This window comes from Grammomys surdaster, unplaced genomic scaffold (assembly GCF_004785775.1).
Source record: "Grammomys surdaster isolate TR1022 unplaced genomic scaffold, NIH_TR_1.0 97, whole genome shotgun sequence".
Taxonomy (NCBI): Eukaryota; Metazoa; Chordata; class Mammalia; order Rodentia; family Muridae; genus Grammomys; species Grammomys surdaster.
The window spans coordinates 8,537,117-8,553,939 of record NW_021604576.1 but is presented as its reverse complement, the minus strand read 5'-3'; the positions used below and the strand labels follow the sequence as shown (position 1 = coordinate 8,553,939).

At 42.3% G+C, this 16,823-nt stretch overlaps 1 protein-coding gene across 1 annotated transcript in view; it reads right to left on the bottom strand.

Moving 5' to 3' along the window:
• Window positions 1–5,973: 5,973 nt before the first annotated feature.
• The window catches only part of Faxc (failed axon connections homolog, metaxin like GST domain containing), a 49,219-nt gene continuing 38,369 nt past the window's right edge, over window positions 5,974–16,823 (bottom strand). Inside the window, exons 5-6 of the mRNA XM_028781383.1 lie at window positions 9,898–10,014; window positions 5,974–6,263 (exon numbers count right to left, since the gene is read on the bottom strand). Of these exons, the coding sequence (XP_028637216.1) occupies window positions 5,974–6,263; window positions 9,898–10,014 (407 nt within the window). The remainder of the gene's footprint in view (window positions 6,264–9,897; window positions 10,015–16,823) is intronic.

Below are 16,823 nucleotides of genomic sequence, written 5' to 3'. Positions count from 1 at the left end.
GCCACTATTCTCCTGAAAGCAGAGCTTTGTAGTTGTCATGGTCTAGCAAGATGATTTTCAGAAACTCTAGGTCCGGGGAAGGTCTCTGCTCCTGCAAAAGCCACACTGTCTGTTGGCTGTAGAACAGCTATGTCCTTTTCCCTTAAGCCACGTTCACTTCCCATAACTGTCCTCTGGAGGGCAAGGTATTGACTGGCTCCAGCAACTACTTCTTCAGGACTTCAGATAGTCTTCAAAGTCTAAAGACCTAAGCTCCAGGTGAAGAATTAAAATGAGGAAAGTGTCCTACATGTGTTTGTACCTCCCCATGGCATTAGTAAGAATTCTATAGGCAAGGGGAACTCCAGTCCTACCCCCCCCACTTGAGGGGTCCTTGTGTATGCTGCAGGTTCTTACAGGTCACTAGAAGGATCATATAAAGGTAAAGCATGTCACAGTCGCATACAGTTCTCTCTGGCCTGCTAAAGAAGGACTGACAGAGCTCAGCTTTCAAAGTCAAAAGTATAGTCCTAGGTCTACTCAAACAATACTGCAAGCTCAGAAAGCATTCTAGATCAGTCATGAGCACTAAAGAGAACTTAGTTCTGGTTTGGGTTTTTTTTTAATGCAAGAATAAACTGAGCTGATCTCTACCAACACAATGCACTACCATTTTATTGAAAATACAATCAGCAATTGACCCATAGAAAAAAAATGAACACAGGAAAACTTGTTGCGTAGATGTTATTCCATAAGGAAATGAACAATTAACAACAAAAGAAAAAGACCCAACCACTTCTTTCCCACCTTCAGTCCCAAAACAGCTGCTTACCCACTCAGAGGTGGTAAATTTCCAGGCAGAAACCATGTCTCCCGGATCCTAAACACATTTTGCTACATCAGCTGTGGAAGTGGTTAAAATAAGTAACAGTAACAGCAACAAGAAACTATATCACTTTCAAAGCTGCTAATCCGGGGCTAGAGGGATGGCTGAGTGGTTCAGAGCGATTGCTGCTCAATAGCGAGGGCCAGAATTCGAATCCCAGCACCCAGGTCCCACAAACATCTGTCTCTCCACCTGGGCAGGATCCAATTCCCCATACTGGGTTGTGCACCCTCAAAGGCACATGCAACCACAAAGACATGTACACACAACATCCCAAATCTGTCTGAACAAAGATATTTTCTTAAACAATGTGAAGCAGCTGTTCTTTCTCCTCTCTCCATCGCTCAACACTTACTCAGGGTTGGTAACAATAGACATCACTTCTCACACATCTCGTTCCAATTATGTCCTCCCTGGATGTGTAAACGACAAGAACAACAGCAACATTCAGTAACTCATTAGAACAAGACCTCTTCATCTGGGGTCTGTGGACCCCCTAAGGAATTGAAGAGCAATTCCACTATCTAAATCTATGAATTTATATGTAAAATTTCAGCTATTTGCATATATGCACTTTTCTGGGAATAGAGCCTAGGACTCTCATTAGATTATCAATAGAGGCACCGAAATACACACTGAAAACCCATTACTTCATAGAATGCGGCCCACTTTGAGCATGCTTTTCCCATCTACCCTTCAGGGAAAGAAATGGTAAGTGTTTTTGTTTTTAGAGGAAAGGGGGATGATAATAAGTTGGGAATTCTTCATGCGGAACTGATGAAGTTGGGCCTTAAGAGATGAGTGACTGGGGCCAAAGGGTAGGGCATTTCAGCAGAGGGACTGTCGTGACCCGAAGCACAACGGTGGCACATGGGAGGCATGGGTAGGTAATAAGAAATGGATCTGCTGCACTAGAGAGTCCTCGGAGACAAGTGAAGAAAGTGAGAATGTCAAACCCAAAGGGAGGAAACCTCAGCCTGAGCCAATAAATACCCCTCTAGAGACCAAAAGTTTTCCAAAGATTACTCCAGTGGAATGTGTGAGCTGGGTATGGAAAAACTCTGGGCATGTAAACGTTACCACAAAAACCTAAACAAAAGAGGATGCCCTAAAGTCAGAATGTGATGTCTGCCCCATCAGCTAACTCTATTCCTAGTCAGAGAGAGGGTAGATGCTCAGCACATGCTGAGTGAGTGAATGAATGAGTGAACAGTTATCTTAACGATAATAAAAGACAGAGAGGGGAGTATTGGAAATTTGTAAATCCATCTTCTTATTATTCATAGAGCCTAGCAGTGCTGTACTAGGAGAGGTCTCTTGAGTTGGTCTGAACCAGCCTGACTAAATGTGGAAGGTGAAGGACATAGGAACCTAGCACTCAGAGCCAGGGTGGGGTGTGCCGGTACTGAACGTGGAGCAATTACTCAGAAACATGGATTGATAAGAAAACCAAGCCAAGGTAGTGTGATAGCAAGAGCACTCCAGGGCAAGGTGAAAGACTTCAGTTTTGGTCTTATTGTTTGGATACATGGTATGGGATAGAAACAGAGATGACCTTGGGGCTCTCTTATAAGAGGGTCTCTAGAGCTAAGTCTTGGAATTTCTTCAGTTCTATCCTTTCAAACAAAACAAATCTCAAACTTCTTTTCCTTGACTTTTCCTCATTTTCCAAAAGTATATGTGATACCTCTGTGTACACAGGAAGACACACTTGGCCTGCACCGCAATAGAGACTCAAGTCCAAATTGTTCTGAGTCTGTGGTCGATGATTTTGTTGCCCTAGCCTTGGTTGTGTCAATGGTCACAACTGATTATAGGACAACAAAATGGTAAGACCTGGCAACACAGTCTATTTCTGCATAAATGCGTTTTGCCCTTTTAACTGTCCTGATGGATCCAAGGCATATAACCACTGCTCATTGATACTGATTGTAGAGTGGGAAGCAGATGTATAAGAAGCTTTGTTTCTATAATAAAAGGTTTAAAATAACATGTGGTCCCTGGGTTCTGTCCAATCAAAAGCATCTATTTATATAAAAGACTGTGCTTCCTTCAATTATTTCTGTGGGGGTGGGTAGGGAGTGACTTGAGCAAATGAGTAAAATGTTTCTGAATTCCTCATTTGTTTCCTTATAAGGTGCACCTGTTCACCAAACTGGAAAGGACTTCAAATCTGGGCAGCATATAAATAAGTGAAGGCCTCCCATAAAGACCCACATAGCTGTGATTTTTGTCTTGGTCACTTTGCTTTAATAACCTATGTGGAGAAAGGAAACAGGGGTATATTCTCAGGTTCTAATTCCAATCTGTACCTAGCTATAAGCTGCTCAAGTACCCATGACTCCAGTTAGTAATACCCGTTCATCACACCCCTTCACAGGGGACCTGGGTCAAATGAGTTGCCCTCACAACCATTGATTGTTCACAGCCAGCATCGCCTATCTAAGGAGGTTCCCTCCAAGTAATGCATAAAAAAGCAGATATTCATCCACATACCCAGACTGAAAACATTCTTACAGGAAAAAGCGTCACTTGGAAAGAACAGTTGCTCATCTGCAAAGTGTCAGGCATTTCTTTCCAGCTGAGAAAGGGAAGCAGACAAGAAATGTGTGCAGAGTCAAATCCACAGCCCTCCTACCCATGCTCTGTCCAAGTCTCCCTAGTTGCACAGACCTGTCACCAGTTGCTTAGAACACCAGGAGACACCCAAGCATGTCACTCATGCGCACTTTCTCCACTCTCTCTCACTACTCCTCAAACAGGTCCTCCCAATAGGAATGGTTTAATACGAAATATTCATAGCTAAGCTTTCTACGGGTAGGAATGTCTAACTTAAGAGTTCAACATTGATATCTCCACTGAAGAGGACCTATTTACAGGAGAAGGTGACTACCAGTTTGAGATCTACAGGCTCATGAGGAAGGAGAACAAAAACTGCTGGGGTGAGTATCACCCTTACAATAACGTGCTGTGGCTGCATTACCGTGCAGACAAGATTCTGAATAAGATGAGATTTAAGACTAAATGCCAGAGCACAGCCATGAAGCAAATAAGGAAAAAACTGGAGCATTTCCACAGGACTGTACTGAGCTTCAGCTCTGCCACTGACCTGCTCTGCGAACACAGTCTATTTAAGTAAGCCAGGAACTTCATTAAGTACACTTTTTAAGCCTCTGGTACTATTAGTTAATCTCTGCCACTTGAGTCGGATGGAGGTGAAAGCCCATCCATCCTGAAGAGTTCCCTGTCAGCTTCTTAAAAGAGAATCTTGTTTCTAAAGGTAACCAAAATGTTTGTTGACATGATTAAACTTGCTTTTAATGAATGTTCTTTAAAAAAATAATAATAAACTAGACAGAGAACAAAAAAAAAAGAGTTGAACGTTACTCCCATTTCCATATGCCCTAAGGCTGCTTAAGTGGCAAACATTTTCAAAACACTGCCTCTCTGCCTCTTTGAAAATGGACAACACCCTAAAAAATTTTGTGGAACAGCTATATTAAAAAGAGTTTACTTTTCAATCAGAGATTAATTTCTCAGAAACTTCCATCTTCAAAGGGCCTCTTCAACTCTGTGTGAACTAATCCTTACCCAGTTGATCAGAAGTAAAGCCACTGGTGCACAGTTAAGTCTTACAGCCCAAATCCACAGCCATCACACAGAAACCTTGCCCATCAATTGCCTGTGAAATGAACTAAGCTATTCAATGCTATCTTCAGAGACAAAGACCGCGAAATCCCACCAGTTTGGAGGCTCTGTGGCCTGAGATAACAGGGAAAGGGGTAATGGGAAGGGATGAGCGACCATGAAACACTAGGATTTGGTGTCAGTGATATCATGTTGTCACCCAACAACAGGGGGACACCTGACAAGGAAACTGCAGAGGACTTAGACACAAGGAACACCTTCATGCTTCTTTTTCTAATACATCTCCATCTTAAACACACACACACACACACACAACAGTTGACAAGCTTCTGCCTCCAAAGTCAACTACTTTCCTTTATCTCTGCTAACCTGCCGTGGCCCTAAGCTTTATCTTCTCCAAATCAATAAACACAGATAAGTTAGCACTTGCAGGGTGCAGCAAAGCCACATTCTGATGCACCTGGCAAAGAAAGAGGTGCTGTTCTGTAAAGCACAGAGCAGAGGACCATGCGTAGCTGTTGCTGATTTGCAAAGTTCCTTCCAAAGTTCCTCCAGCAAAGTCACAGAAAATAATGACACAGTCCTAACTGGCTTTGTGTGTGTTTCATCTGCACAGCCCTTGGCAAGTGACTGCGCTTGTTGCCCAAGTAGGAAAGTCCTTCGCCCTTAGACCCTAACATTTATGAAGCACGATGAAGAAGAAAATAGGTTCATGTTGCACCACTTCCCGGAGGTTTAAAGCATCACACTAATGCTGCCACGTGAGTCCCCACAACACCCCTGTGAGGTAGGTAGGTGGAGAGTATTGTAACCCCCACCATACAGGTGGGGGAAATGAGGCACACAATAGTTAAAGGGCCTGCCCCAATCACACAGCCAGTCACTGGCAGTCACTGGCAGTGAGAATGACACTCGTGTTGCGTAGCACTCCCACTCAGCGCCACACACGGAACAGCCATCCACTGAATATTGGTGGACTTCACTTGACTTCTGTCTCGACATACAAGTACACACACAAAGTACAACAGCAGCCAAGGGGCACAAACTCCTACATCTTTTCTGATGATATTTCTCACTCCTTAAAACCCCAGTCGATGAAAGATGGTCAAGAATCCATCTGACAACCAAGTCCTCAGTTGAACAGGAGCAATACCAGTTGACAACCCACTCGTGTACCTCCCACACAATATTGGTTTTCTAATGAAAACAAAAATGGATTTCAGGTACCATGCTGATATTTGTTTTGTCTGTTCTGGACGGAGCCATCTGAATGGTTCTGTGGTTTTGTTTGTACAAAAAAAAAAAAAAAGGAAAGAAATAAGGCGGCTTATAATCCAGTTAGCATGTTAAAACTGGCCCAAGCTTGAAGGTCTCCTCCCAGCTCAGATGGGTTTCTACCTGGGAAACAAGACCAACCCCAGGGAGTGGTGACTCCTGAGAAAAGGGTCCATGATGGGGCATCATTTGCACTGTTCGTGTTCTGTGTAGTCATCCATGTCCACGTCAGAGTCAAAGAGAGAGTGTCCGGTGAAATCCGTGTCTGGGGTCCTGGAAAAACTGTTCTCAGCCCCCTCATCTTCAAAGGTGTCTGTCCTTGAGTAAAAGCTGAAATCCAGCATGGGTGTGTGAGTCTTGCTACCCTCGCTGCTCTCCTCAGACTCATAGATGGTGTTGTCGTCGTCATGCTGCCACTCGGGCCAGAACTTCCTCCTTATCCTCTCGCAGTACATGGCAAGGTTGATCAGCTCACCTGCAGTGTGGCGGAGAAGCAAGAGTTAGCGCTCAAAGGCAACGACCTAACAGTGGTGTGGTCAGAATGTCTGTGTTCCCCATCTCCCGGAATCCAAGTGTTACCATCCAAACTCCCAAGGAGATGTCATTGGGAGGTGGGTTGTCAAGAGGTGGTAAGGATAAGATGAGTCCTCATGACTGGGATTAAAACCTCAGAGTTGACTGAGCAGGAGAAGTCAAGGACATCACAAGATCTACAGAGTCAACTAACCTGGCCTACGGCAGCTCACATAGACTAAACCACCAACCAAAGAGCATGCATGGTCTGACCTAGGCCCCCTGCAAATAAGTACCAGATGTACAGTTTGGTCTTCATGTGAGTCCCCTCATAATTGGATTGAGCTGTGTCTGTCTCTGTTGTCTGCCTTTAGATCCCCTTCCTCTAGCTTGGCTGCCTTGTCTGGCCTCAACAGGAGAGGATATGCTTAGTCCTGCTGCAACTTGGATGTGCTAGGGTGGGTTGGTACTCTGAGGAGAAGGTCAGAGGGTAGTGAAGGGAGTGGCTTGTAAGGGTGTGACTGAGAGAGGGGGCAGAAAGAGCCAGAGGTGGACAAAGGACTCCAGGAGAACAAGGCCCTCTGAATCAACTAAGCAAGGCACATGTGAACTCACAGAGACTAAAGCTGCAAGCACAGTGCCTATTGGATCGGCACTATATGTATATGATAACTTTTTGTTTAGTATCTTTTGGGACTCTGAGTGTAAGAACATGTGGGCCTCTGACTCTCATGCCTGCTCTCGGGACCATGGTCCTCCTGTTTGGTTACCATGTCCACTCCTATGTGATGGGTTTGCTTCATCTTATTAGACTTTATTTTCTCATGTTTGGCTGTGATCTCCTAGAAGCCTGTTCTTGTCTAATGAAAAACAATAAAAAGAAAAAAAAAGAAAATAAAAAAATTTAAAAACTTGGCCATATATTTTCCATAAACAGTTCAGAATTGACCTTACAGATAACTGTGCCAACAAACACACATAGTGAAACTTATGGTTTTGCTCTTTTAAATATTTTAATTTAAACAGCTATACACACAATTATAAATATGATATAGTATCTGACCACTGTTTCCTAATTCCAAAAAAAAAATGAAGAAATTGCATGAGTTTTGACTTTGATCCACTAGATGGCAGTGTTGCTTATAAATAGTATTTGATCATCTCTTACTGTAAGACTATGTCTTTATAGCTATATAAACATTTTTCACTTATTATACATGTAATCCGTGTTTAGTCTTTAAAAGTTAGGAAATCTCAATAAGCAAAATAAAGAATTTTCAGTAACTCATTCTCAATAGCATTTGTATACTCTTATAGAAAATACTTTCAAGTAATTACACAGCCTTGCACTCACTGGAGTCTGTGCCTAACTCTTTCTCCTGACAACACAGAGCGAGGACCTCTGAACTTCACAGTGCAGCAACCACAGTCATCTGCAGTGCATTGTGTGGACGCGTCACACTCTAATTATTTCCTCAGTCCCTTGTCACGGTCATTTGATCTGTTCCTACACTGATGACTCTGTCGAGTAGAGTCTAACTACCCTGCTTTATTTTTTACTAAAGAAAATAACATAATTCAGAAGACTCTAAGCCTGTGGATAGTAATTGTATAAACACATAAAGAAAAAAAGATTACTTACCATGTTACCCATTGAAGATAATCACAGCTATAACTTTAATTTAATTTGTCTTTTCTACTTAATCTAGATTGTCGTTACCTGTTATCCCATGAACATTATTGCAAATATTTTCTCATGTCATGAAAACTTTCCAGACCCTGATTAGTGTTCTCCTGAAATTGACACTCCCTCTACAAGCATAACAACACAGGGCCCTGTGGGCCTGTGAACCTACGGTCTTCTACTGGTTAGAGCTCAGCATTTTTATTCTTAAACCGCAATAGTGTGGTCCATGTGACCTAAGACCTTGTCTTCTGAAGAGGGTCTTTATGCTCATGCTAAGGAGGCAGAAACTGAGAATGGAGCATTCCCCTAAGGAGACATATACAAAATGTTCCGTTTCCTCCTTGAGGTGGGGGGGAGCATAAAATACCTCCCCAGGTACCACCGATAATCACAGGGAACTGAGAACTATAAATGAATGTTATGGCCACAGCAACAAAAAGAGACAACTGGTAAACATTATGTATTACTCTCTAATTGGAAGATCTAATCAAGTAAATAAAGAAAGGAAAAAAGTAAAGTGATACTCTCAGACAACTTTAAACCTGAATGTTCCTCTACCCACAAGGCAATCCTAGAGTCCTAGGATAAAGGGTCTTCTTTCGGAATTTCCCAAGTGGAAATACCCTCCTCTGCCTTTTCAAGAAAAGAAAAAAAAGTAATTAGTGTTATCTTCCCGTGTCACCTTAATATCCCTAATATTCAAAAAAATCTGTGAACATTTTCATTGGTCACCATCATGCTGACCCAGAATCCAAGATCAACTTTCTCCAAGATCAGTGATGTCCAGTAAGAATGAGGATGAAGGAGAGGCCTGCAGCATCCCCAGCATTAGCTGCAACCTGTCCTGGTCATTACCAGTAAATATTTGCCAAACATGGGACCAGTGGCCACACACACACACACCATAGAAAATGACTTATGGAAAATGACATCATAGAAAATGTTTGTGGCAGCCGATACCCTGTTAGGAAAGATATCTGTATTCCCCCTGAATACCCGCGCTCCAGTGTCATCCCCTTCCCCACATCCTGCCTTTTTGTGCTTATAACCCCTGTGTGAATGAGTAAAAATTACGATTTGAAAAAAATAAGTAAATTATTAAAAAAGAAAATGTTGGTGGGATTGCTCAGCAGATAAGTGTTATCAACCCTGACAACCTGAGTTCGATCTCCAAAATCCACATAATAGAAAGAGAACCAACTCCTAAAAGTTATCCTCTGATCTCCCCACATGTGCCCCATGTTCATATATATCACACACATACACACACACTAAATAAATAAAATTTAAAAGATAAAGAACAGAAAATGTTACATAGTACATTGACAATAAAAAATGCAGAAAGACTATTACTGATAACGCAGATTACAAAGAAAGTCAAAATTTTAAGACAAATTATAGTTAACCTAATCGAGGAATTGAAATTGAAGAGGCTTTGGGACATGCACATTTAAGAATTGCTGGCTATTCAGTCTGTCTCCATCTTCATCTAAATTAAGGAGAATTTTCCACTATGTCAAGTAGTTCCAAGAGCAGTGTACGTGACTCTGTCAACAGCTAAAACCAAAGAACTAAAACTCACCTTAACATACTCATACACACAACAAGGCCAAGTGCGTCCTGGTTGCTTGTTCCAAAGCTCCCGCAGAAAACTACCCTACCCAGGCCACTCACACACCTGGCTTTGGGACAGTCCTGACTGAACTAACCCTGCTCTTTATTGCAGCTCTCTTGGCAAAGCTTCTACCAGGAGAGCAAAAGCACTGAAAGGGGTGGATACAAAATTAGCTACATGCTGGGGACACAGAAGTGTGGGTGTCACTGCTTCTCACTGCACCCATCTCCCCATATGGCTGCCCACCCCCCCCACCCCCGCAACTCCTACAACATGAAGAGGATTACTGCTTGCCTTTGATTAGCCGCTCCGGTCTTGTCCCTGGTAAGGTCCACATCGCCTGTGCCAAGTGTCCAAAGACAGTAGCATCAAGAGTGGAAAGCTTGGGCCCCATGATGTACTTCTTGTCACCTGCAGCAAATGGAACAGAAAGGTCACTGGAATGACCCACACTTGTCTAGTAGGATCACAAGGGCATTTAGTACATCTTCACTATATGTTTGTTTAACTGTGTACCAAAACCCTTTAAAGAGTCAAAATACATGCATGCCCTTTGCAAAAAAAGACCACCCAAAAAATGTTCTATGACACAACAAGGTGGCTAGCAAAGCAGGGAAGGGTGCTCACATAAAGAATAAGGATGCTTCTAGAAAGACGAACATCAACTCATCGACAACTGACTTCCAGGGAACCTCCTTGTCTCAACTCTCGTAATTAAAACGTGTGATACTTACCAATACCTGAAAGTTTGCTAGAACCATCTCAAAAGTAATTTACACCAAGGATATGAGACCTCAATGTTTTTAAGACTAAATCAATATGTATTTGCTCAGAAACAAAATCAAAGCCTAGGCTAAGGAGTTGGAAAGCAACGTTATCAGTGCTACTCCCATGGACAGGGCAACTGAATGCCACAGAATGACAGCTTGCCTGAGAAACTTCAACTACAGAGAAGATAGAAGGTCACAGGTTCAGCCCTGGCATCAGGTCCTAGGCAAGAATGTTTCAGACTTCGCTCTCATGTCTCCTTAACCAACACTGATGGTAAGTTCAGGCCTTGACACACATGAGCTATCACACTTGACTAAGAAGAACTTCCCAGGTTGTTTTGGGGGCTGTTGTTAGGTACAGTGTAGCATAAATGGAAACTTCTATGTGTAGCAGACTGAGACCAACAGAAAGCCACAATGTATCTAGTCAAATGTGAAGAACAGTTGGTCATGGGATACCCCATCCCAGTTGATATGGTGCATCTTCGATATAATCCCTAATACCTAAAGCTCAGGGAACAGCACAGAAGAGGGGACAGAAATATTTTAAGAACCAGAGGACCAGGACTTCTGCTTCAAAATTGTACCTTCTAGACATGACAGGGAAGTTACAGCCCTGAAATCTCCACAATGTGGTTGACTGCACAACACCTGAACAATGATACCACCAATCAATATTCCAACATGGATGAGGGAAATGTCATAGACGAAGACCTTTAGGTATAATTAATGACTGCTGAGAAACAGAGAGTTAGGCTTCCCCAGGATGGAGCTCCTAATTGGTTATCCAATACCAAGTGGTCAGCCCTAAATACATACATATGTAATCAAAACCAAATGGACTCGCAGGCAGTATTTATATATTTATTCATATATATTTGTAACAATAATAAAGACAAAGAGGCCATGAATTTGAGAGAGAACAGAGCAGTAAGACTTGGAAGGGGCTGGAGAGAGGAAAGGGAGTCATTTACCATTCACATATGTGAAATCTTTTTAAATTAATTTAATTGAGAATGAAAACTGCCCCAAGTTGGCTGCTGGGCTGTTATCAAATATCAAATATATCATAAAGAGACAATAGTATAGTTGTATTCTCCAAGATGCTTGTTTCTAGGGCCTGATGATATATCTTAGTCAATAAAGTTTTTGCTTTACAAGGATAATAACGTAAGTCCCATCCTTACAACTCACATAAAGAAAAAATGGGCAAAACAGCACATGGTTGTAACCTCCCTTCTTGGGGTGTGGAGCCTTGTTTGCTGCTCAGCAAGCTGAGCCTATTTTGTGAGTATCAGTGAGAGACCCTGTCTCATTGTAAAAAGTAAATGACGCCTGAGGAATGACACCCAAGGCTGTTCCCTGGCCTCTCGAGAGGCCGAGCACAAATGAGAGCATGTAGGAACACAGTTGCTCTCACACACAAAAGAGGGCCCTAATTCCTCAGGACTACTGTGGAGATGTAAAAGTGTAATGCACTGTGCCCCAGTTCTGAGTACCTTGGTGACCATGAGCTCTCTTGATGACAGACTCTCCCTTTCCATGCCTCATCCCCTATGAGTGTCATCTTGTAGGTCATATCACTCCTCTTCCATGGCTTATTAAAGGAGTTATGAAATAAAGTCCAAACTCAACTCAGAAAAGGAGACCCATACTCTGCTCATGCTCATGGAGGTAGAAACAGGTGGCCCTTAAGATTTGTGGGAAAGCTTGCTTCTTAGCAAGCTGGAGGCAGGTAAGAGACCTGCACTAAAAAAGAAAAAATGGTGAACAGTGGACAGTGAACAATGGCTGAGGAAACACACACACTCTGAGGGAAATGCTAGAGTGTATATTATGAACTCTGATAAAAATCAAAGACTTTAGAGACAAGATGGAAAAACACATATAGAAAAAACATTTAGCGGCTAGAGATATGACTCAGCAGTAAAGGGCACTGACTGCTCTTCCAGAGGACCTGAGTTCAGTTCCAAGCAACCACATGGTGGCTCACAACTATCTGTAATGGGATCTGATGCCCTCTTCTGGTGTGTCTGAAGACAGCCACAGTGTACTCATATACAGAAAATAAATGAATAATTTGAAAAATTTTAGAAAATCTAAAATTCAAGCATGTTAATACATATAATGTCTATATAATCATTTTAAGCCAACTTGTGTACACGAGATTTAGCCAAAAATTATTTAGTCTCAGAAAATAACAAATAGAAAGAAATCGAGTTAATACAGAACCACACTAAGAACCTCTTGAGTTCTGGACCAGTATTTTTTTTGTCTCCATGATACTATGCGTATGTCATCATCTCAGAGACAAACACCTTAGAGTCAGTGGAGCCAAGGAAGCTTGCTAACGCATGCTACAGTCAGGAGAAACACAGAGCAGATAAAGGAGAGAAAAAAGGGCAGAACTCTGAGAGATTTTAAGATGTTCATAAAATAAACATGGATTGACTTTAGCATCTATGGAAAATATAGTAACTGTTTCCAGAAAGAACAAGTTCAGTATCCCTTCCAATCCAAAAACCTCTTTTATTACTTCTCTACAAGATCTGTTCCCCCATGGAGCTCCAGTTCCACCTTCATGATGGGCATGCCAGACTACTCTGTAGTTCTTAAAAATGAGACTAGATATATCTCTTCGGAATACCCCATTCTTTCTTCTGGAACCACACAGAGAATGTGTGACCCATGCATGATTTCACAGAAGCCATTCCTGTCCCCGCTAATACACTGCTATGGGAGAACTGGTCACCTTTTCCCACATTTCTATGGGATGGTACACTGCAAGGTTTCCTTGAAGCAGCAGGAAGAGGATGACTCTCCTCCCTTGCTAATCATTTTCCCAGTTTCAATTATCATTTCTCATCACATCTCTGCAACTTTACAGAATTTTCAGACTCCATGGAGCAGAAATGAATGAATGGTTTCAAGAGAAAATGACTTTCAAATACTCATTTTTGTCGATACACAGTGAATAACAATTGTATGTTTTGCCCCCAGAGTTCCCTGTACTTGACACTAACAATTTACAAGCAGACAATTCCAGTGAAGTCAAAGTGGATGCCATTCAGGCTTCATATTGTCCCTCTCTTGCCTTGAATTAACTAATAATTCAAGCAAAGTTGAGAATCAAGCATTTCGAATGCTGCCCCAAGGACAGCGGAAATCATCAGGGTAATCTTGAAGTCATCCACCAGGAAACACATCCTTTCAACAGCTTATGCTTCTGATTTTCCCAGAAGATAACAGTGTAGAAAACAGCCAGCTTTCTGCTCTCCCTTAAACTCTGGATCAAACTACTCTTTGTCTGACATAGTATATACAGCAGCCCTTGTTCATGGTTCCAGCAAACTCCAAACTGAGTACACAGTTCTTAGCTTCTCTCAGATGAGGTTATCATGCACTGCTTGGTTAAGTCTCAGAACTCAGCAACATTGACAATTCTCTAACTAGTTGCACTGATCAGCTCAAAATCTGGGAAAAGATAAAGGTAGGTGAGGAGAGAGACTAGTAGGCTCTACTTAATTTAATGCCTTGTCATTAGCTAGAGTGAGTACCTAGATAGCCCTCTAGTGTTCTGTACGATCCTCAGAAAGAATTTCTGTTGGCTTGGATGAACTTTGCACATCATCCTCACTCGTGACCTATCACCCTTTCTCTTCCTCCCAATCTCTCCTTTGCAGATATCCTACCTACGAAACTTAGGTGAACGGTTTCATCCATGCAGAAAAACCCCACTTATGGGAATTCTAGATAAAGAAAGCATTTCTTGGAAGGGGCAAGAGCCACCTACACTCACTTCTTGAAATTCAACATTACTGAACAGCAGCTCCGCCATCTTGAAATGAGCTGCTAGCATCTGGACAAAAACATCTGTGTTTCTAACTCACTACTAATCAGATGACTTGTATGTCTTTTCCTATATTATGTCAACATTGTTTCTTCTGGGTCTGACCATCCACCTGGCTGCAATGGTGAGATTTGAGAGCTACAAAAGTCAAGTAAGGGGCTGGAAAGAGCTTTCTGGGTAAAAAGAATGGCTGCCAAATCTGGCAGCTAGAGTTTGATCTCCACAATCTACATAGTGAAGGGAAAGAATGAGAGAACAGACTCCTACAAGTTGTTCTCTGACCTCCACACGCGTCCTCCCTGACTCAAACACACATACAAACACACGCATGCAACTCACACATGCACACATGTGCATAAAAGAAAACTAAGTCATGAGTCAAGTGTCCCTCCCCAATTTTGAATCCCCAAATGCACTCCTGAAGCTAAAGAATTTATAACATGCAACTGAACTTATCAAGACAGGCTCCCTCACGTCTGTCTTGGCTGCCTTGTTTTGGGGCATCAAGTGAATCTGCTTTTCTATGTCTCTGTTCAGACTGTTTCCTTACACAGACTACCTCACAGCCTTCAAATTTACCTTAATGAGAAAACTCATTACACAGAACTCAATGTCATGTTGAAGTCTTGTTTCCAAACCCTCTACAAAGAGCATGATGTTCTATCGAGAAAACAGGACAGTAACAGAGCCTGGCAGATGGTGTTGTGTCTGATCATCAGGGCTAGAAGAGGTCACCCTCACAAGCAGACCCCATACTCCTGGATGTTTCTTCAGTGATGGACTCCAAGTGTCACTTTAGCTGGAAACCTATTGGACCTGCCCAGAGAATAAACTGTATTCGAATCAAATCCATAAGAACAGATCCCCAAGGAAGATGTCCAATTGCTTTGTCTTTGCGTGGGCACATTTGCAAGTGTGTGTGGGAGGATTCACATGTGCGCATATGTGTACATGTGTGCATGTGTGTGAAAATCAAAAGTCAATGTCAGACATCACTCTTTAGGAGTCATCCTCTACTTTGTTTTTTGACACAGGGTATATCTCAGGGAACTGGGACTCACTGACAGGATAGCTTGGCTGACAAGTGAGCTCCAGGGATCTCCTCCTCTCTATTTCTCCAGGGCTGGAATACAAGCATACGCCTCTGCACCCAGCTCTTTACATGGATTCTGGGTGTTCAAACTCAAGTCCTCATGCTTGCACGGGAAGCACTTAAGCAGCTGAAATATCTCCCCAGGTCCCTGCCATGTCTTTCAACACAGGAGTCTACACCTCCTTAGGTCTCTGGGCCATGCTGAAATTCTATGTGAGGCTTCTTGGCGTGTGCAGCACTGACCCTCCAGCTCCCACTGTGAGGGAGACGTCACTATTGCCTATCCAAGGTTCTCCTCACTTGTGTCTGAACCATTAAAAAGTTAAGAATGGCCACACAGCTCTTTCCCCCCGTGCACACTCCCTTCTCTAAGATCGCTGAATCCACAGACAGAGCCCTCCGTGTGCCATGCTCTGTAATCCTGGAATTAGTCCCAGTTTCTTCACAGCCAAGATAAGAACACTCCTGCTGCTCTCTATTAACACTGGTGATAATAGAGAGTCTCTGAGACTGCACAGTAAGATGCTGCCTCTAAAAGATGTAAAGTCTGTTATCTAAACAACTTGAAAATATCCGAGATACAGTGCCTACGATCAATTAATGAAATAAACACTCTTAGGACTGACGGCAAACTGGCTTTACTTGCCACAGCTTAGCAGCTAAATAAAGGAATCACTATAATTGTGAGGCTAAGGCTACAGTGGAGGGTTACTGCAAGCTGCCAACAAATTACTGACCAAATTTAACATCTTTCAACAAAAAAAATTCTTGTTGTTATTATTGTTTTTAAGACAAGAGTCTCTCTGTATCCCTGGCTGTCCTAAAACTTTATATGTAGACCAAGCTGGCCTAAAACCTATAAAGATCTGCCTGCTTCTGCCTCCTGAGTACTGTGATTAAAGATGTGTGCCACCACACATAGCTCTATTTTTAGTTTTTAATTATACGTGTGTGTGTGTGTGTGTGTGTGTGTATACTTGTGCCATGGAGTATTTGTAGATATGAACTGACCAGTTGTAGAAGCTGGTTCTTTCCTTCCACCATGTTAATCTTAGTAAATGAATTCAGGATGCCAGGCTTGGTGTCCTTACTCAATGAGTTAGACTCTATGGGCCCAGAATCTAGGAAGTCTTGTCTGGGTACCACGGGCTCAGGGTCTCTCACAGCACCACTATCAAAGGGGTAATAGCAATGAGCCTGCCTGCCTGATCACGAACAGCATCTGAAAGCCAAAATAAACCTTTTCTCTTTGTAAGTTGATTGTCTCCATTACTTATTATAGTATCAGAAAACTGACTAATATGCCAGGGTTACAGTTATCTAGAGAGCTAACTTAGGAAAGATCTGCTAAGAAATTGTTTACATAGCTGTGGATATGTTATTTCTCTTCTGGTGAAATAAGCCACACACACACACACACACACACACACATATACATACATACATATATATATATATGTATGTATGTATGTATGTATATATGGGGAGAGAGAGAGAGAGAGAGAGA